This window comes from Euphorbia lathyris, chromosome 3 (assembly GCF_963576675.1).
Source record: "Euphorbia lathyris chromosome 3, ddEupLath1.1, whole genome shotgun sequence".
Lineage (NCBI taxonomy): Eukaryota > Viridiplantae > Streptophyta > Magnoliopsida > Malpighiales > Euphorbiaceae > Euphorbia > Euphorbia lathyris.
In genome coordinates, this window is record NC_088912.1 from 22,984,831 (window position 1) to 23,007,331 (window position 22,501).

General features: G+C 34.0%; 1 protein-coding gene across 5 annotated transcripts; it reads left to right on the forward strand.

Moving 5' to 3' along the window:
* Nucleotides 1–10,859: 10,859 nt before the first annotated feature.
* Nucleotides 10,860–22,215, forward strand: LOC136222229 (protein FAR1-RELATED SEQUENCE 3). Of its 5 annotated transcripts, none has more exons than XM_066009777.1 (6): nt 10,860–11,132; nt 11,915–14,262; nt 14,340–14,441; nt 15,377–15,526; nt 18,424–18,540; nt 21,876–22,215. In XM_066009777.1, the coding sequence occupies exons 2-6, from the start codon at nt 12,037–12,039 to the stop codon at nt 21,918–21,920; spliced, it is 2,640 nt and encodes an 879-aa protein (XP_065865849.1). In that variant the 5' UTR covers nt 10,860–11,132; nt 11,915–12,036; the 3' UTR covers nt 21,921–22,215. The 5 variants fall into 5 exon arrangements, with proteins under 5 accessions (XP_065865849.1, XP_065865854.1, XP_065865850.1 ...); XM_066009782.1 differs by having other exon boundaries at nt 14,352–14,441; XM_066009778.1 differs by having other exon boundaries at nt 11,931–14,262.
* The last annotated feature ends 286 nt before the right edge of the window (nt 22,216–22,501 follow it).

Genomic DNA, 22,501 nt, shown 5'->3' on the forward strand with positions numbered 1-22,501 from the left:
AAAGTTGGGTCTTCTTACCTCAGGATCCCTAGGACCCATTTGTGGAAGCTGTTGTTCAGGGACTCCTTCCTTTCTCTGGGTCGATCCTCCCGCGGTTGGTCGGATTAACGCCAGAACCTCCGGTTTGAAGTTTTCTAGGGAGGTGGCTAGTTCCAGGAACCGTTGGTCGGTTTGCCTCTGCCGCTCATGGCTGGCCTAGATCTGTTTCGCGAGGTGCTCCCTCAGCTCCTCATACCTCCGGTCACTGGTTTCCATGGAATCTTGCGGTTGTCGGGGTTGAACCATTGCCAAAAGAAGTTTCGGGTCAGGAAACGATCGGCTCTGATACCAACTGATACAAATTCAAAGCGATAAATGAAGGTTTTAATCGTAAACCAACAAAGAGATTCTTCTCTAGCTAAACTAGAAGGAGTGAATCCCAATAACAAGGTATAAACCTTAGGTTCTCAAAGAGAATAATATTTGATTGATAAAAGTTGTTACATCCTTACAAAATGAGGGTTTAAATACCTCCTACTAATGATAATAAAAGACAAGGACTACCCCTACTAGGGTTCCGATAAGGCTATCCATAAAAGGGTAAAATGGGTGATACGCCCCGACAATCAGTACAATGGTACATGTACGGATTGTCAGGGTTGTTGGTGAATTACTTTGGGAGGAAGTAAACCTAGAGATCCGCCCAGGGTAAATGTTGATACGCCTCCTGGCGTACTCCTAGATCCGCCCCGCTTGTATGTCCTGGGGATCCGCCCCCCTAGGTACAACCTCCGTGGGCTTGATGTTTGAGGATCCGCCAGGGCGAGTGTGATCAGTGATCCCAGTTAGGATGTCCGCATCATAAAAAATGTGGTTCCATGATAAATATGGTACTAAATAAATTTAATTATTGGAATTTTCTATTTTGAGGTTATTAACGAGTCAAATTGGCAATGTTAATTTAAAAGTTCTTGATTTGCAACTAGGCGAGAACACCAATCCTCTTTTTTTAACAAAAAAAAAACTATAGGCACCCATTTGCAAATTAGTATGAATGGGTTATAAAATATAATTATTTAGATAATTATTTAATGATATATGCTGATAACTATACACGTATTTATTATATCAACATTTACATATGATGCGGTTGAATCTTGAAAGTCCATATGTCAATCTGCAACTGCATTGAAGCAAGATCAAAGGGGAGCTGTTTGTACTGCGAACCCGATATGATGCCTAAGTCAGTTCGTGGAGAAGACTGGAAGATAATCATAATCAGTAAACTAAAGATGTAATGTAAGTTCAATGTAAAAATGTATGAATCGGTTTTCCTTGAGCTCAGCTTGCTCTATTTATACTAATGGTGAGGTGTAGAAGATGGTTACAGATTCCGGATCGGGGTGGAGCCACGTGTCTCCTGTTGGTAGGAGGGAGCCCAAATATCGGGACCTTATATCTCTCAAGGCCACTTGTGCTAAGATTTTTTGGGGTCAAGCGAGTGTGATTGTGACAACGGTTAGATCCTTGAGTACGTTTGTCGAGGCTTCTCGAGTCAATCTTTTAATACGCAATCGTTTTGCTATACTTTAGATAAGAAGACGCTACACATCCTATCTTTAGAGAATGTGTTTGGACTTTTATGGTTCCACGTGGTAAAGTTATATTTACCTAATATGAACATGTAATGATTAGAATAAGTAGTTTGAGCATCTTCAAGAGTCGTGATAGGTGTCGAATCTACTAAAATAAATATTTACTATTTCCGTTTAAATAAATTTTGTGTAGAGTAAGCAAAGATCGAATCCATGAGATTAATATTGATTTGATTTGATTGAAGGCCATATTTTTCTAAAAGGAAAATAAACTTATAAGTAAACAAAAGGGGGGTTAACAATTGATCTTTAGAATGAATTTTTAATTAACGCAAAAATAATTAATTTAAGAGTTGGATAAAGATCTCAGCTAAGGACAATCGCAGCTCCGGATTCAGCTTCTTAATGACGGACTTAAAACATGATTGCATTGAATCTGTTTGGACTGCAAATTTAGCGTTTCCAACTCATTTCCCTTCAACACTAGATTAACCAGTAATGATTAAAATTAACATTTAGTCAATAGATTAATTTTCTCTTAGCGAGGGGGTTATAAATGAACGACATCCTTATAGGATACTTGGTTTGAGTTAATCAACCTACAAGCATGGCTGATTTAAACCAAACTCATATTTTATTTAGCGTAATAACCCTTTAGTAGTTTATTATACTAATTGTCCATGTACCGAGTTTCACTAACTGATTGCGGAGTTACTAAACTCGATTGATAATAAGCTATTTAAATAAATAAGCAACTGATCATTATTGATTATCAGTTAACTAACTATTAAACGAAATTCAATCCAAACAAAACACATGAACAATGCAATATCAGAGTTATGATTAAAACATAAATATTTATCTCCCAATGCTAGAGTCCTTTTTGTTGGTTGAAGGGGGGTATTTACCAATAATAGGTTCAAGAAGAAGGGCCAGTCTAAATGGGGTTTCTCTATGGGATAAAATGACAGGGTTGTGTGTCTTTCTGGGGCTCGAAAAATGTATACCTAAATGTCCTAATCATCAATCTGTGAATTCACCACATGCGGTCTTAAAATGCATAACATGGCAAGTTCTAGAATCTACAGGCTATGTCACACCCGACCCTGAACGACCCCAATCGGCATCGGGCGTGAAATAGAAAGATCACAATCAACACTTAGTAGTCTCCAAATTATCCAAATGTCATAAATATCACACTTTTCAAAACTTCCTCTTAGATATATTATAAAATAAATCCATATTTCTACTACATTTAAGAACCTCATCGTATTTACCAACTTCATTATATTACAATTGAAATACTAAAGTTCTAATGATAATTCTAACAATAAGCATCAACTTCCAATCCTCGCCTAATCGGGGGGTAACCTTCTCTACATCCTGTACTTTCTTACCTTTTTACATTAAAACATTTGAAAACGTGAGACAGAAATCTCAGTAAGCAATTATCAACTACATAAAGTACTTATACTCAAAATAACTATATATATATTTTAAATTCTCAAAATGCACCACATAAAATTCATATTCTTAAAAATGATCTTTTTATGGATTAAACCATAATAAAATACTCAAAATAGTACTTTTAACCAAATATGCAATTTAAAATAGCTATCATTTCTCAAAATACCACACATAGTCAAAACGTAAATCACTGTATCAAAACACTTAATATAAAACGCATATCCAAAATAGCTATATATATTTTATTTGTTTCAAATCTCAACTATACAAAATAAATAGGTTCGTAAGTAACCATTTACTCAAATCAACCGTAAATCAATAAATACTTCATAAATCGCATTTCGATAAATACTTCATAAACTGGATATCGATAAATATTTTATAAACTGTATCTCAATAAATACTTCATAAACTGTATCTTAATAAAAGCCTCATCAATTGTATCTCAATAAATACCTCACAAATCGTATATCATTAAATATTTCACAAATTGTATCCATCCGAGAGATAATCCCCGTATGTATCAATCCCCACAATATAATAAATTTGAGATATCTCATAATTTGCCTATCCCGCATGGTCTTACTCAACACTTCTTTGCCATACCCGATAGGTCTTTCAACTGTGTACACAGACCGTATTTCTCACTAAATACATACTTTAATAAAAACCACATATCCGGATTACTCTTGATGGATACTAAAAATACTATATCATAAAATTATAACATGCTCAAATCTCTTTTCACAATCAAATTTCATAATTATTTCATAACCATAAACCATTTGGCCTCTACAAAAGAACCACAATTATTCAAATATTCACTAAAAATTGCTCAAAATACAAAATCATTTAAAATCAAATACTCCCTTAATATGACTAAAATCAGAAATATATATATATGTAAATATATATATATATATATATATATATATATATATATAACTCATAAATCAACATCATAGAGTTTTCCAAATCATTTTCTTCAAATCAATTCTTTAAAATATCAAATCTTACACAACTATTAATCAAATATACTAAGTTCATCAAAACCAAACCCAAATCATGTATACATAAACATATATTATAGGTGGAAATTGACATGCAAATACATAATTACTTTGAACTAACTTTAAACTCATGTTAAAAACTAATTCATAGAAACTCCAATTAATCAAATGAATGTCAAAAATCACCACAAAAATTCAATTTTCTGAAAAATATAGAGTTATATATACATATATATACATAAAAACTTTAAAGGGTAGTTGATAGTTTCTTACATTAGCAATAATTGAGAAAATTAGCACATTAAACCTCAAATTTGCCCCTCTAATAAGTGTAGGTAGAATCCATCATAGAAAATTCCAAATCCAAATCACACCGAGCACAATGTGTATTAGGATGTTTAGAACCTACTGTAAAAAAATCAGCTCGATCGGACCACGGAAACTCCGAATATCTTAAGATCATTGCAGCTATGTATTTTGGGGTGAATGGAGAAGAAAAGTGAGATAGAGTTGGTGATGAAGACCAAAGTTTGGGATTATGCATTTGGTCTTGATATGCACGAAATTAGTGCATGGAAATGAGTTATTTATGTTCCCAACAAGGGAAAAATATCCCTTTTGGTCTCTCTAAACTTTAACTTCTTTTAAAACTTACCCTAAACTTTTAATTTTACACTTAAACTATGAAATTGGCCTCCAAACTATATCCATAATACCCAATTAACTCTCCAATAAATAAATAAATATCATGTAACTTAATATTAGGCTATAATAACTAAAATTAGGGACACGGATGTCACAGGCTAGTTGGACATCACTCAGAATAAATGAAGACCAAAGATGCACGTTGATCTGCTCTAATTTGGCTCAAAATTCTTTGGCCAGAATTGGTTTTAAATTGGTATTGCATTTCATCAAAAATTCCTTCTTACAGTGTGATTGTTGTACGAGTAATCAATAAAGTTGGACATTACAGTTGAGCTAATCTAATCCTGTTATTACTCATTTTATCGAAATTGTCAAATTTTACAAAGTATGAGATTAAGTACCAAGTTAGGGGGAAAATGAAAAGGAATGTATGGACAGCTTAAAATGTATCAGTTGACAAAGGAGATGAGAAATTCTGTCTTTTCAAAACATCCAATTTAAGACGCAAAACAATGAAGATCTCATCATTAGGTATCCAAAATGTCACACGTCTCAAAACAACAAATTTCAGCCACCAAGTCATATATCAAAAAGAACAATTCAGTACCCAACAACTAAGGCAAACATTTTCAGCACTAAATAGCAACTTCACACAAAAACATTGCCAAATTCATCAAATAAAAAATCAACAATTTCAATAAATAAAAACTTCAGCCACTTCAAAAATCATCATCAAATTCAACACTTCGCACTTTGTTGTCATATATTGTTATCGTTATTTTTTAGTTTAATTTAGGATCTAAATCACACATTGCTCTCTTAATGCCAATATTTTTTATCTTACAAGAAATAGCAAACATGCCTCTATCTTTATATTTTTTGGGTATTTTATTTTGCAGCACAAATTAAATGTTTTTCCCTATGGTTATTTTTTCATATCCAACTAACTTGGTTTTATTAGCGCGTATTTCTTTTAGAAACTTTACACATTGAGATTTTTGCCTAATAAAGTTTAGTAAAGGAATATTTGCCTCCACTTTACGAAATGTCTCAAAGATGTCTTTTTCTTATTTTTCCTTCTTGGATTTGGATGGTCTTTTGAGAAAAGTTGGACGTATTGTTAAAGAGGGTTACTCGTCCTGTATGATTTAATTCTCTTTTTCAATTTTTGGGTTAGGTTTCTTTGGTGTTGATTTCTCTAATTCCTTCTTGCTTATTAAAATAATTTGTGAAGGCAATTTTGCCTTGTGATTCCAGCGTTCTCATTGAAGTTGCCATCTGAATCAATTGCTTCTTTAAGTTTTGAATACTCGCCTTTGTTTCCTATTGGAATTGTTGCATATTAGTGGATAAGGAATGGACAATTTCATCAAGGGGAGTTCCTAGTTCTTGGGCAAGTGCGTATGGCATTGATGGTCTTAGTTGGTATTGTTGTATCGAGTTCGTAGGTCTTAGTCTGTAGATGAAATTCGGATGGTCACGCCATCATTGGATGTATGTATTAGAGTACAAATCATATTTCCTAAAGGATTGTCTCGAATATCCAGCCACAACATTTATTTGCTCGTGTGGTTCTTCTTACAGTGTAGACACGCATCGGTGTGGTGTCCGGAGATCAGACAAATCCTTCACACTTATGTCGGGTTTTTTTTTCTGTGATAAGATTTTGAACAAGGACAATTAGTTTATTAAGTTTTTCCTCAATGATATCGATACCTACACTGTGTACCCTCATAGGAGGATATTGACATCTCTTAAACCATTGGGACGTGGCTACCATGTCTTGTAGAACTCACATGCACCAGTTGGGATTTTATCACTAAGGTTACATCCACTAGCGGCGTCTATCATCTTTCATTTCATACTCAACATTTCTTCATAGAAATACTGGATAAAAGATTGTTCCATGATCTCATGTTAAGGACAACTCACACACAACTTTTTTAATCTTCTCCAATAATTGTTAAGTGTTTCCACGTCTTTTTGCTTAACTCCGTTAATTTCCCTTTGGATTACAGCTACACAGGAGGCTAGAAAGTTCTTGTCTTAGAACATTCACACCATTTCTTTCCATGGTGTGATTGTTTCGGATGACAAATTTAACAACCATTCTTCAGCATATTTTGCTAGTAAAAAAAGGGAACCCCTCAACTTGACATGTTCTCCGGTCACTCTGTACGGCCTCATACCTAAACAAACAACATGAAATTCTTTTAAATGTTTATGGGGTCCTTATTTTCCATATTGTGAAATGTAGGCAACAAGTGAATTAGTACTCATTTAAGTTAAAAAATGGCTTCCATATCAGGATAAGTGATGCAGGGGGGGCGCTGATTCAAGGGGGGTGTACGGACTGCTCCTTTAGAGTTTGTTCAACCATTTCTACTTCTAGTGAAATTTCTGACATATTCAATGTTTGATTTGTCTTCGCATACAGTTGATGCACCACGACTTGTCTTTTCTCTATTTTCGTTATCCTTTTCAACCTTGAGTCTATTTTCTCAATTTCAGCATCGTATAAGATGTTTCCTGATGTTTCAGATCCGGTCATCAATAAAATTAAATCGAATTAAATTAATCCTTGTCAACTACGTCAAATTTGATAAGTGTCGAATCTACCAAAATAAATTTTGACTCTTTCGATTTAAATAAATTACGTACATAGTAATCAAAGATCGAACCCGTGAGATCAATAGTGATTTGATTTAATTGAATACCGTATTTTTTCAAGAGGGAAATAAACTTGTAAGTAAAGGGTGGGGGGGGGGGGGTTATCAATTGATCTTTAGAATAAATTTTGAATCAACGCAAAATAATTAATTTAAAAATTGGATAAAGATCTCAGTGGAGGACATTAGCGACTCACAATTCAGCTTCTTGATCACGAATTTGGAACATGATTGCATTGAATCGGTTTGGGTTGCAAACTTAATATTTCCAACTTGTTTTCCTACAACATTATATTACCCAATAATGATTGAAATTAGCCGAGTATAAATGAACGACAACCTATAGGAAACCCGATCTGAGTTAATCAACCTGCAAGTGGCTGATTTGAATCAAAGCACATATTTTGTTGGGTAAACTTCAAATAAAACCCTTGTGGTTTTACTAATTTTCAGATAAAGGACTGTGGTTTACTTTTTGTCAAAACGATGATTGAGGTTTTCAACTTTAGCAAAATAAGGACTTTTTCGATTGATACTATTAAAATCACCATTGACGACTTCAAAAATGACATATTTTAAGAACTACTAATATTCTAAACAACTTTAATTCTTCAACTTTTTTATTTTGAGATTGTTTAGATGATGTTTGGTAAAGAGAGAGAAAGTTAATGTTTAGAGAGAGAAAGTTCTAAAAAAGATAATTTTCGAAAATCGAAAATGTAGTTCCATAAAAAATATGACATTGAACAACTTTAATTCTTGAAAAATTTTCATTTTCAAGTCGTTAAAGATGGTTTTAATAGCATTAATCCAAGTGCGAAACCTCAATCCTCGTTTTGACAAAAAGTAAACCACAGTCCTTTATCTGAAAATTAGTGAAACCACAGGGGTTTTATTTGAAATTTATCCTATTTTGTTTAGCGTAATAACCATTTATTAGTTTATTACACTAATTATCCCTATACCGAGTTTCACTAACCAATTACGGAGTTATTAAGCTAAATACTTTTTTTCATCTCATGTTTAAAATTGAAAAAAAAATAGTTTCGAAAAATAGAAACAAATGGACACACACCAACACATAATATTTATTTGGAAAAATTACAAAATTGGGTCGAATTAGAGACTCATTTATATATTTAACACATTTATCCAACCTACTACATATCTAGACTATTTTTTTATGACTTTCCCAAAATATCCTTAATATATATATAACACTTCAAAAAAATTCAGTCTTTCTTCTTTCTCTCTTCCGTCTGACTTTGCATATTTCGCAATATACGAAGTATGTGAAGATAATGTTTGTTTCAGAAGATGATTTTAATTCGCATATTTCGCAATATGCGAAGCATGCGAAGACAATACTAATTCGTAGATTAACTTTCATTTTCGTAGATTTCACAATATACGAAGTAAAAGACGTGTTTTTAAGCAGTATTATCTTTGCATATTGCGAAATATACGAAGTGGTATATAACAAAAAAAAAACATAACATCAAGGGTGCAACAATAATTCTAACATTAAAATCATAACATTATCAAAATTTACAACAAGATTGCAACAATAACAATATTAAAATCATAACATTATCAAAATTTACAACAAGATTGCAACAACAACAACATTAAAATCAACAATAACAACATTAAAATCATAACATTATCAAAATTTACAACAAGATTGCAATAATAACAACATTAAAATCATAACATTATCATTTCAAAGTCAACGTGACCAATCTTAATGGACATTTCTCTCTATTTGAGAAAAGAATCCAAGAAAAATCGACAGGTTCCCACCTCCCCTACATCCCAGTACACCGCCTTCTTAAAAGGGATGTTATGTATTCAACTACCTTCACACAAATTAAATCGTGTTAGGAAAAAAAAGATGATTTGGCTTCGCAAAAGAAGATTCCACGAAGTCTGCGAAGAGAAACGTGCAAAAAAGAGGACGCTTTTACTCCGCAAAAACGGATTACGCAAAGTCTGCGAAGGGAAATGTAACAAAAAAAGGACGATTTTACTTCGCGAAACCAGAGTACGCGAAGTCTGTGAAAGTAAAAGTCACGAACATTTCTCTTCGCAGACTTTGCGAAATCTATTTTCGCAAAGTAAACTCTTCCGTTTCAGCCTCTTTTTCCTCGCAAACCTTCGCAAAAGCTCATTTTGCGAAGTGATTTTCTAAAGAAAAAAAACGAAGAGAAAACAGTAGATACTTATATTTTTTTCAACCTTTTACCATTAAAATCGTCAATAACTATATGATAAACACAGAAAAACAATCAAAATAACGTTGAATAATGATTTCTTCGATCCGCACAAGAAGAAAGAAACCAAGAGACGAGAAGAAACAGGAAGATGAAGAACCATTGCTTAATTTTATAGCAACAGGAAGATGAAGAATCAAGAGATAAATAGAGGAAGAAGAGAAAGATATGATGATGAAGAAAATGGTGTAGATTTTGCAATATAAAGAAAGAGAGGAAGATCAAAGGTCTTGGAAGAGAAACCGTGCAAGGAAGCAGAAATGGAAGGGGGGGAAGATGAAATGTTGGGGTATTTTGAAAAAGTCACAAAAAAATAGTCTAAATATGTAGTAGGTTGGGTAAATGGGTTAGATATGTAAATGAGTCTCCCATTTGACCCAATTTTATAATTTTCCCTATTTATTTTTATAGTTACCCTAAAATTTAATTGAAAAAAAAAGAAATAACCAATAATAATAATAATGGATAAAGTATCAAAATAGACCTAAGGTTTTTGAAGAAATATCAATTTAGGCTCTACATATAAAATAATACCAATGTAGGCTTAACGTTTAAAATATAGTATCAATTTAGACATCGGAAGCGAAATATGACACGTTATTCATATTACTCTGTTAATAATATGAATGACGTATCACGTTCTGTTATCGATATCTAAATTAATACTATTTTTTAAACGTTCAACCTACATTGATATTATTTTACACGCGGAGTTTAAATTAATACTTCCACAAAACCTATTTTGATAACTTAGGCCTCGTTTGATAACAATAAAAACCACTTAAATTAATAAATTAAGCACTTATTTAATTTAAGTGTCTTTGATAATGGTTTTTTATTAACCACTTAAATTATTCAATTAAGCTACATATCACTTATTTTGACAAGTCAAAATATTTAATTTAAAATTTTAAGTTAAATATTATCAACTAATATTTTAATGTTCAACATTTATTTTTAATATTTATCAAACACTTATATCATTTAATAATTTCAGCATTTATAATATTTAACACTTAAAATTCAGTATTTATTTTTCCAGTACTTAATTTTCAGTTTTATCAAACGACACCTTAATAATAATAAACGGTTTTGTTTTGTGTCGATTTGTTTTTAGTCCGGAACTGCCACTGTTGCAGCCGGAATTCCGGTACATTCTCAATTTAATTCTTTATTGTAATAATAATAATAATAATAACAGGTGAAGTTAGGGTTTGAGTTTCTCTCTCTATTTCCTATTCCAAAAATAAGTTTTGATCAAAACCCCACTTTACTGCTACTCTTACTTACTTTATATGTTCTCTCTAAATTCTCTTCTTTTTTTTTTCTCGTAATTATTCCTCACTTTTCCGAAATTCGCGCAATTTAAAATTCCAGGTACTTCCCTCTCCCTCTCCTTCCTATCTCTGCGCGCTTGCATAGGAGAAGGATCATAGTTTATCTGCTGCTATAGGAATGGTTCTCTGTTATAGTTAAATGGGTCCTAATCAGGTAAACTGTAATTGGTTTTCTATTAGTTAAGCTTTATTTATTTCAATTAAATTGAAAAAGTTCAGTTATAGCTTCCCCAGTTGAAGTTTCTTCTTCTTAGTTCTTTCTCAGTTTCCATGTTTTGGTGACTATCAATTGAAATTCTTCTTCTGAGAGTTTCCTTTTTCCTGATGTTTGTATATATACAAATTCCTGAGTGTATGTTTTTTGTAGCGGTAGTTATGGAGTGTGAAGCCTGAGAATTATGTTTGTTATCGTGTTTTTTTTCCAGAAAGAATGAGAAAATTTGGTTTTATAACTCAAGCTCAAAGTTCCATTTATTCTTGTTCCACATATTTTGGAGTTCGTATGATGATTTATTATCTATTTTCCTTCTTATGTGTCAAGGAACCATTTGAACTAACAGCTTAAGCTTATTTGAACTTGTTATGGAACCAATTGAACTAACAGCGCAATCTGTTAAGGTTTAATAATAGATCTTATATTAATCTCTGACACACCCGCCCTCCCGGTGTACAATACAGGCTCATCCCACCATGTGTTTTTAATTTCACAAATTAATGAGGTTGTCAGGACTCGAACCCTCGAAAGTTTGGTCCAAGAGGATCTGATACCATGTTATAGAACCAATTGAATTAAAAGCTCAAGCTGGTAGTTAAGATCCAATCATAGATTTTATATTAATCTTTGATGGAACTAAAAGCTTAAGCTTGATAGTTAAGACCCAATAATAGTTTTCATATTAATTTCTGACATTATGAATGTTAAATGTGGTGAATCAGCTTTTCTCATTGCCAGAACTTTGCCCAGATTAGAATTCACATTTGTTGGGACTTGGGAGAGAATTAAAATGCATGCAGAGGTTGATGGTTCTCTTTAAAATTGAATTGAATAGTGTGTTGTTATGGATGTTCACATAATTGACGAAGAGGAGGGGATGGGTCATCGTATAATAGCATATGATGGGGATGCTGAACCAAATGAAGGTGGAGAAGCAATTAATGCAGAACATTCTTCTGAGGATGGTGATGCAGAGCCACATGTCGGAATGCTGTTTGATTCTGATGCTGCTGCTAAAGCTTTTTATGATGAATATGCAAGTCGTCTAGGTTTTAGCTCCAAAGCTGGTCATATTACTCGTTCTAGAACTGATGGGACAACCGTTGCACTCGAATATGTATGTGGCAAAGAGGGTTTGAAAAGGAGGTCTGCTGATAGCTGTGATGCTATGCTTAGGATAGAGCTTAGGGGTCAAGACAAATGGATTGTAACAAAATTCGTAAAGGACCATAACCATTCCATGATGAGTCCAGGTAAGATGCATTACCTCCGGCCTCGCAGGCATTTTGCTGGTGCCTCAAAAAACATCACTGAAACCTACCAAGTGGCAACTGTACCTAGTGGTGTAATGTATTTATCAATGGATGGAAATCGTGCAGAGGCAAATCATGGTCTCAGGAATGCTTCTGCTACTGAACCAAATCGTATCACTAAGAATGCTGCAACATTAAATTTTGGTCTTAGACCCAATACTCGAAGGAGAACACTTGGCAGGGATGCTCAGAATCTGCTAGAATATTTTAAGAAGATGCAGGCTGAAAACCCTGGTTTCTTTTATGCTATACAACTTGATGATGATAATCGCATGGCCAATGTATTTTGGGCCGATGCAAGATCTAGGACTGCTTATACTCATTTCGGGGATGCAGTAACATTGGACACAAATTTCAGATATAATCAGTATAGAGTGCCATTTGCTCCATTTACGGGAGTCAACCATCATGGCCAATCAATCTTATTTGGCTGTTCCATTTTGCTAGATGATTCTGAGGCTTCTTTTGTTTGGCTGCTGAAGACGTTTTTAACTGCAATGAATGATCGCCAGCCCGTGTCTATAGTCACTGATCAAGATAGAGCCATTCAGACAGCAGTCTCTGTGGTTTTTCCTGAAACACGCCACTGTATAAGCAAATGGCACGTCTTAAGAGAAGGCCAGGATAAATTGGCTCATGTATGTCATGCGCATCCTAATTTTCAGGTAGACTTGTACAATTGTATCAACTTAACTGAGACTATTGAGGAGTTTGAATCATCTTGGAGTTCTATCCTTGATAAATATGATCTGCGGATGCATGATTGGCTTCAATCATTATATGATGCTCGTGCTCAATGGGTCCCCGTGTACTTTCGTGACACCTTTTTTGCCGTGATATCTCCAAATCAAGGGTTTGATGGTTCTTTTTTTGATGGTTACGTAAACCAACAAACCACATTGCCATTATTCTTTAGACAGTACGAGAGAGCTCTAGAGAATTCGTTTGAGAGGGAACTAGAAGCAGATTTTGATACAATTTGCACCACAGCAGTTCCACGGACACCATCTCCAATGGAAAAACAAGCAGCGGAACTTTACACAAGGAAAATATTTGCAAAATTTCAAGAAGAGCTAGTTGAAACATTTGTCTATACTGCTAATAAAATCGAGGGTGATGGCTCTATTAGCACTTTCCGTGTTGCAAAGTTTGAGGATGACAACAGGGCATATATTGTTACATTGAACTATCCAGAAATGAGAGCAAATTGCAGTTGCCAAATGTTTGAGTATTCAGGCATTCTATGTAGACATATTTTGACAGTATTCACTGTGACAAATGTTCTTCAATTGCCAGAACATTATATCTTAAATAGATGGACAAGAAATGCCAAAAATGGTGCTGCAGTAGATGAGCGTGGTGGTGAATTACATGGACAAGAGTCTCTCACAATTCGCTACAACAACCTGTGCCGTGAGGCCATCAAATATGCAGAGGAAGGGGCAACAGCTTTGGACACTTACAATGTTGCGATGGGTGCTCTTAGAGAAGGTGGGAAGAAGGTTGCTGTTGTGAAGAAAAATGTTGCCAAAATCCCACCTCCCTGCTTGCAGGTTAGTGGGATTAGTTATGATGACAGAAAAACCTCATCATCAGTATCAGATGCTACCCCATTGTTATGGCCAAGGCAAGATGAAGTTATGCGGCGATTTAATCTGAATGATGCTGGTGCTCCAACTCAATCTGTCACTGATTTAAATCTTCCCCGCATGGCCCCTGTGTCCCTTCATCGAGATGATGGCCCTCCTGGGAACATGGTAAGCTACGCAAACCTTTCCGCAAGTATTACCATACTTCTTTTAATAACAATATTCTGACTTGGTGCTTACACAAGTCTCTTCCACAGGCAGTTCTTCCTTGTCTCAAATCAATGACTTGGGTGATGGAGAATAAAAATTCAGCACCAGGGAATAGAGTAGCTGTCATCAACTTGAAGGTTTGTATGAACATATGTATTGACATCAAACTTGAAATATAAAATTATGTTGGCACTGTTGGGTTATTTACCAGCTCAAATTTGAAGTAGCGAGTAGCTCTTAGATACTTGGCAACCCAAAGGGTATCGTATATGAATGATGTTTATATTGTATGAATTATGAAATTTTTGTAATATGCAGTAGTAATGCAATTCAGGAGAGAAATTAGGAAGTTAATATAATTATGTTAATTTTTATCGATTCTTCGTGTTTTTCCGTTTCCCATTACCTAATTTTAGTACAGGATGCAAAATCATATCACTATCTGTACCCCTTGTTTGGCATTAGAGGTTAAAAGCTTAGATGATTAACATGCATCCCCATTGCTATTGATGGGATGCAGAAAAGGTGGGATGAAAGAAATTACTATCTCTTAAACTTCCATAGCGAGTGGATGAGTCTCCGTAAACTAACCATCATTTTCTTTTTCTGGTGACCTGCAACTAGATAAATGGAAAACAAACTGAGCACACTTGAATAAAAATGGAACCAAATAGACATTTAAATGCTACCCGTGTAAAGAAATTATCCATTCTGAATCCTTTAAACAAATAGACATTTCCCCCCTTCTTCCTCTTCATCTTTTTCTTCTTTCTTTCAAAGCATTCCAGCTACATTTGTTCAAATTACTGTTTGCAGCTCTGCGAGCCACTAAATCCATGGCTGATCTACGCTAATTCTAACAAAAAAAAAAAAAAAACTCTGAATTCCACATTTTATTTCAACCTAACCATAAGGCTTATCTGTTATTTGGGAATTTGTACACCATAATGTAGTCGCAGAAAGTTCGCTAAACCTGCCTGCATCAACTATCCAATGCTTTGTGTAAATCTCTATTTTTTTTACGTCATATTGAGAAATATGATTGTATAAAGTTCAATTATGATTGCTGCAGTTGCAAGATTATAGCAAAACCCCTTCTACAGAATTGGAGGTTAAGTTTCAACTGTCAAGAGTCACGCTGGAACCCATGTTGAGGTCTATGGCATATATAAGTGAACAACTATCGACACCAGCTAATAAGGTTGCTGTCATTAATTTAAAGGTATGTCTGTCGAAATCACAGATTTATGTTTCAGTTTTTTAAATCTAATATTGGCATAATTAGCAAGACATTTTGAAGCTGTTTTAGAATTTTTTATGCTTCCAATTTCATGAAATTATTATATTCATTTCTGATGCAGACTTTGCATGAATTGGTTGTTCTGTCAATATACATTACACATGTTTCTAGCTGCAGAGAGTCCACTCTTGCTGTTTTTTCTTTTAATTTGGGGAGCTATTGATTGTGGTGATCTTTGTTAAGTTTGGACTGTCGTCATGGCCTGTAGCCTATTGCCAGCCTAGAGTGTATTATGATAGTGATGCATTTCCTTTTTCCACCTTTCTAGTTATAAAAAAACTTAACAAATTATTCCTTTGTTAAAATTTCTGCTAGAAAATTGGAGGCTTTTCTGCATTCCATGTGGACGACCTTTCTTTATTTTCTGAAGGATGTATTGCAGATTGAAAGTTTGAAATTTGTGACTTGTTGTATGCAGTATGCTATAGAAATGTACTTGTAAATGGACAGTTTGAACTTCCCATTTACTTTTTCTGCCTATTTTCTGTGTGCGAAATTTCCTAAACTTACTGTGGAAGTGGTCTTCACATCTTATAATAGGAATACTACATTCAGAAATAACATTCAATCTTCATTTTTCAAATTAATAGATTTTCGTTAACATTTCTACTTTGGAAGTTTAGGTTTACAATCTCTTTTCAAACTTTATTTTATTATTTAAGAATTTTGTTGCCGTTAGGACTATTTAGAAGTTATGTGTTCTTTTTATTCTGTATGTATTGCTTTTGAAATTTCCTTGTTTGAAATTTATGATTCTGTTAGTATTAGGATTTGCCATAAACTGTATAATTGCTTAGATAGCTTGTTAGCATGTAGCTCAATATTTTTCCTTACCTCCCTATTTTTGTGCTTGTATATTTCATGCATTCCACATTTATTATTGATCGGAGGTACTTCTATCTACCCCAGGGGAACATCTGTTGACATACCGACCAGTAGAATGTATTTTGAGTTTTGGGTACTGCCTAATGTGTGATTTGTCATAACTCGTCGTAACCATTAATTTTTCATAAGCTAATAAGGAGTGGATGTTTATCGTCTTACTGTGTTTCCCATCTGTCTCTAGTACATGGATTTTTACTGAAAGTTAGCATACCACTTTTTAAGTAGAGTCGAGCTTTTGGGAAATTTTGAACATGAAAGGAAATAAATTAAGTAAATACTCGACTATTTTAAGCAGTACAGCTCCTGAAGAGGTTATACTTCCAAAACCATTGAAGAACGGATAAAAAATGTCAAGCTTTACTTGGAGAGATTAGAGACTCTTATGGCCCTACCAGACGCATGGAACTATGAACTCTAAAATCTGCATTGAAGAACCAAATGATCAAGGTCTAGCGTTCATTTTCAATGTGTATGATGGATAAGTAAATAATTGCCACCACTTGCTAATATGGACAATGGGCGGAAATATGCAACCAAAATGTGAAAGGGAAAAGGTGAGGGAGGGCAAGTTGGGAGGAAAAGGGGTGGGTGATGGAATGATAAGCTCATAAAGGAAACGGAGATGAACAAACAATATGAAAAGCAATGCATTATCATTGATCATCTAACCAATCCAAATGTTGCATATCTTTTTGTAATGAATACAAGTATTAAGAGTTTAACCCCGGTGAGAGAAATGTTATAGCATGCTGGTTGCTAAAAAGAATTTGGAAATCATATATCCATTCTTGATTCCAAAAATGACTTGATTGGTCTGGCATAGAGTCTCCTGGTAAAATTCTCAAACTCTACATTTTTGAGTTGATTGCAGAACGACTAAAAATTGTAGAGTTTGGGATTTTTACTGGGATATCAAATCATTTTCAAGAATGCATATATATGATATGAAATTTCTTTCTAGCTAACCAACATGTTCTAACATTTCTCTCACCGAAGTTGAACTTGTAACACTTATTTTAATTAGGAAAGGTATGTAACATTTGGCTAGGTCAGATGATCAATGATATATGCATTGCTTTCATATTGTTTGTTCATTTCCGTTTCCTTTATGAGCCCATCACCCACCCCTTTTCCGTCCCAATTTGGCTACCTCACCTTTTGCCTTTCATGTTTTGGTTGCATTTTTGTGGTCACTGTCTATATTACCAAGTAATGACAATTATTTACTTACCCATCAGACTTGTTGGAAAATGAGTGCTAGACCTCGAGCATTTTGGTTCTTCTATAATGTTTTAGAGTTCGTGGTTCTATGCGTATGGGAGGACGATTGTTTTGATTAACAGGCTACGCCAAATAAATATGTTGATTTAGTGAGTTGCAAGACACTGAAAGAACAACAATAGCTGATTCTAGGTCTTGAATTGACTTTTAGTTTAGACAACGTTAATTTTTCTTTTTGTGGATATTCCTTGTTATTCATCTGGCATAGATGTGGTCAAATTTTGACATAAAATAAACTGTTAATATATGGAATAGTTTCTTTCTTCTCAACTCTTATTAAAATCCTGTTCTAGGGCTAATTAGTTTAAAATCGTGGACCATGATACTAGTTCCGGAAAGACACAGGTTAAATTCTTTTAGAGCTTATGTATGAATTTTGTGAGAGTTGAGTAAGAGAAGTAGAGAACAAAGGAAGGCATAGAAATGTGTGTTTTTTTAGCAGCAATCATATGATATCAAACCTGTTTTATTCGTATTTACTTTATTAACGCTTTGATAATCAGCATGGCTATCTAGTTATCTCAGACTTGGTTCCTGATCAGTTCTCTTTTCTTCACCACCCCCCCCCCCCCCCCCCCCCCCCTACTTGGCTTATACATGCATCATTTTATTCAATATAATAAACAATTAATATTTCCTTCCTATGATTTCAGCTACAAGATACCGAAACAACTTCAGGAGAGTCGGAGGTTAAATTTCAGGTATCTAGGGATACATTAGGTGCCATGTTGAGATCAATGGCCTACATCCGTGAGCAGCTTTCTAATGCTGTAAGCATTCTCTCCTTACTTTTAATGGTTCTCTTTTACTTTGGTCATAGTCTGAGTCATTCTTTCTGATGGATATTCATGTGGGTCTATTCTCCTTTAACTTCCAAATTCTGTCATATTCATCTATGCTAATGTCATTTAAGTACCTTATCATTATTTAAAGGAATAAAGAATTTTGAGGCCCTTGATTATTTTTTTTTTTCACTTTTTGTTGATTAAGCCCGGTCTTTTGATTTAACACATTGAGCCCTCCATCAATTATTATATTTTGTATACATTAAGCATTGGTGACCAAGAAAATCAGCTTTGCATAAAACTCGGTTAATAGAATGGTGTTCATTACATTTGAATTTAAAATTTGCATTTTAACAGTTCAAAAGCAGGTTTTTTATAGGACTAAGGTACCAAAATAGGCCTAACGTTTTTGAAGAAGTATCAATTTAGACATCACGTACAAAATAGCACTAATGTAGGCTTAACGTTTAGAAAAGAGTATCAATTTAAGCCTCGATAACGAAATATGGCACGTCATTCATATTACTCCATGACGTGTCACGTTCCATTATCTCTTTTTTAAACGTTAGGTTGGTGCTATTTTTATATGTATAGCCTAAATTGATACTTCTCCAAAAACTTTAGGTCTATTTTGGTACCTTATCCCTTTTTTATATGTTTAATGTATGTAATCATAGAGAAACTATAAAAACCTTTTGTCGTACATTAAAACATGCAATTCAGATGAAATAAGTAATGTTTTTTAACTGAATTTGATTGATGATGTTCACAACTAAATAATTTGGTAAGCTGGGGTTTGTGTGCAATTATAATTGATCGAGGGCTCAATCTGTTAAATTAAAGATCAGGGGCTCAATCAATAACAATGAAAAGGAAATTGTTATTCAACCATGAATTTGCAAGTAATCAAATAATATATGAAGGAAATTCTATATCATATTGCACCCTAATGTCAACAACTTGATATCCATGTTTTATGGGATAAGGTATAAAAATACCCTATCATTGTCAGTTAAGGTGCAATTTTACCTCCGACCTCTGTACTCCCTCATTTTTTTATTTATTATATGACGTTTTAGACTTTTTAATTTGTTCTTTTTTATAAGTAGTTTTGTATTAACAATGCACTTTTGATAATGTTTTCTATAATTTACCCCTATTTTATATAAGAGAGAGGTATAACTATTAATGCAAATAATTTTAATTAAGCTATAAAATTAAGAAGAGAGAGAAGTTTTTCTTAGAAAGTAGAGATTTATGAGAGAAGTATTAAGGGTAAATTAGTCATTTTAATAGTCTCATTAATATTGCATTGGTTTTGATGAAAAACCTTAAACGACGTATAAAAAAGAACGGATGGAGAACAATTGAAGGCCTAATGTTGGCAAGTTGGGCGAATTTCAGACATTATTAGTAGAACCCTCTCTTCAGTCATGAATCTTGATATTACAGGACACCTTTGCACCATGTTATCACTAATTAAATCAAAGATAAACATACACATGTGGCATCATGTAGGTCTCATCTTGACCGGATTTCTTATCACGTGTTTTATACATGTTGAGGCAAAAAAAGTTAAGAAAATCCAAATATTGTTTTGGGCTTAAAGACATTTCATCCTTAAAACCTATTTTGAAATTGCAAAAGGTGCACAACCCTTGTTTCTTGAACCAACTTAACTGGTGTCACGTGAACATAATATTTGGGTTTTTTTAATGATGTCAGAAATTAGTCCAGCTTGTCAATGTCGTGTCTTCAATTGCCTCATTTATGACGTAAAGGTAAAATTGCCTTTGTAAAAGAGTATATTTATACCTTATCTCTCTTGTTTTATTGAGTTTGACGTCTGTTGACTAAACAATCCACTTTGTTGTAAATCAAAATAAGCTGTTGATTATAGGTAGGGCTGTAAATGAGCCGAGCCGCTCATGAGCGGTTCGGTGATCGGCTCGATAAAAGCTCGGCTCGACTCAGCTCGGCTCGGCTCGGCTCGATTTGTAAACGAGCCGCTCGTGAACACGATTTACTGGCTCGGTTCGTAAACGAGCCAAGCTTGAACAGGCCAAAGCTCGGCTCGAAAGCTCGCGAGCAGGCTCGATTAGAACATTTATGAACAAATTTTAGTTTTGTAGAAAACTATGTAGTTTTGTGTTAGTTCACAAATATCTAAACTTAATATTATTTCATTTGCTATTAGATGAGTTCGTTAACAAACATAATAAATGAGTAATAGACGAACTATTTTAAGCATCTTGTTTATTTATTCACGAACTTTGCTTGTGAGCTTGTTTATGTACACAATTAAAGAGTTATTTGCGTGCAAACTTCACAAATATAATTAACGATTTACTCACAAACAATTCATGGTTAGATAATTTTCTTAATGAACCAAGTCCAAAGAGGATTTTGGGCTCGAAACAAGCTCGAAGCTCGGCTCAAGCTCGTTGAGCAAGCCAAAGCTCGGCTCGGGAATTTTATTGCAAGCTCGGCTCGGGTTCGAGCTCTTTAATTTTATAGCGAGCCGAGCTAGAGCAGGCCAAAGCTAGGCTCGGCTCGGCTCGATTACAGCCCTAATTATAGGCGTTGTTATGCTCATTAAGGGCTTTTTCCTTCACTCCTAGAAGGAAATTGACTAAATTGTAAGAGTAAGTAGGGATGAGCAATTCTTCAAAAAAAAAGTAGGGATGAGCAAATTTTGGTGGTAACCGAACCGAGATAAAATTTTATTTTGGTTATTTGATATTCTTGGTTCAGTTTCAGTTATTATTTATGATATTTGGGTTTTGGTCAGCGGTTCAGTTTTAGTAAAAATATTTTGGTCAAACTGAACCTAATTTTATATTTAACACCAAATATATATATAATATTTATTCTACATTTATTGTTTTACTTATTTCAGAAATTTAATACCAATATACTACTATTATATTTTTTCTTGTCTCGCATTTATTTTATTTATTTTTTATTATTTTTCAAACCTATTATAATAGATTTTGGTTGTTCCAAACCGAACCGATAAATTTTGATTTGGTTATATTTGTTATTACACTTGTTAGGTTCAGTTTTAATACTTGGAAAGAATTCGAACTGAACCGATGCTCACGACTAGGAGTAAGTATCATAGAACTAAGATTTTAAATAGGATATTATGGCTGATTACCTGCCGAATTTAGCCTAACTAGCGGAGAAGCACTTGTATGAACTTTACGCTTAAAGATGATATCTTGATTGTTTATGGTCCATTCGGTAATGAATTTTGCACCTCCTATTCGTTCAGTTTTGAGCTTATATTCTGATGAGTAGTAACATTATGTTTGCAGACCGAGCCACAGCAAGAGCCTTCATCGAAAAAACAGCGGAAATGAAAACACTGAATGCGTCGTCTGTTTCGTTTCTCGATGGGCGAACCTGTTAAATCGTGGGTGGCAATGGTGTGATGACTAGATTCTGTCATCACTGGAATGCCTTGAGAATCAAATTCTGCCTTCCCTCTTCATGGGGCTTATGTACTTGCTTGTTTTTATATTTTGTGCCTCCTAATTCCCATCTATTTTTGGCTGTGCCGCCTTCACTGTCCCGGTGTATGCTTGTCGTGTAACATATTTGTACATTTACTGTGAAATATTCAAAAATCAAATGCATCAAAGATTCCTTTTTGAAGTTTTTTACTATTTTCTCAACTTTTGAAGTGGCTGTGTACTTGTTAGACCATAGATAAATTTTGAGATGTCTCGGCACCGGGTGCTCATAAGGACCCTTGAATACAAAACATGTCTCGTGTGGTTTTATCGTAAAACATCACATGTTGTGTTTTTGTATTGAGGAGACATGGTGCTTGTAATAAAATCCTGAACTTCTAGGTAAAATGGATATTCTAACAACTAGTTTTTATTCATTATGTATTTACTATTTATTTTTTATTTATTTTTTTTTGAAAAAAATGTTT

Bases quoted from the DNA above. Each gene is read 5' to 3' on its own strand.
- LOC136222229 (XM_066009777.1), top strand. From the start codon at position 12,037: ATGGATGTTCACATAATTGACGAAGAGGAGGGGATGGGTCATCGTATA. The intron at 14,442-15,376 runs GTTTGTATGAAC...TGATTGCTGCAG, and splicing joins TAGCTGTCATCAACTTGAAG to TTGCAAGATTATAGCAAAAC. The intron at 18,541-21,875 runs GTAAGCATTCTC...TTATGTTTGCAG, and splicing joins GTGAGCAGCTTTCTAATGCT to ACCGAGCCACAGCAAGAGCC.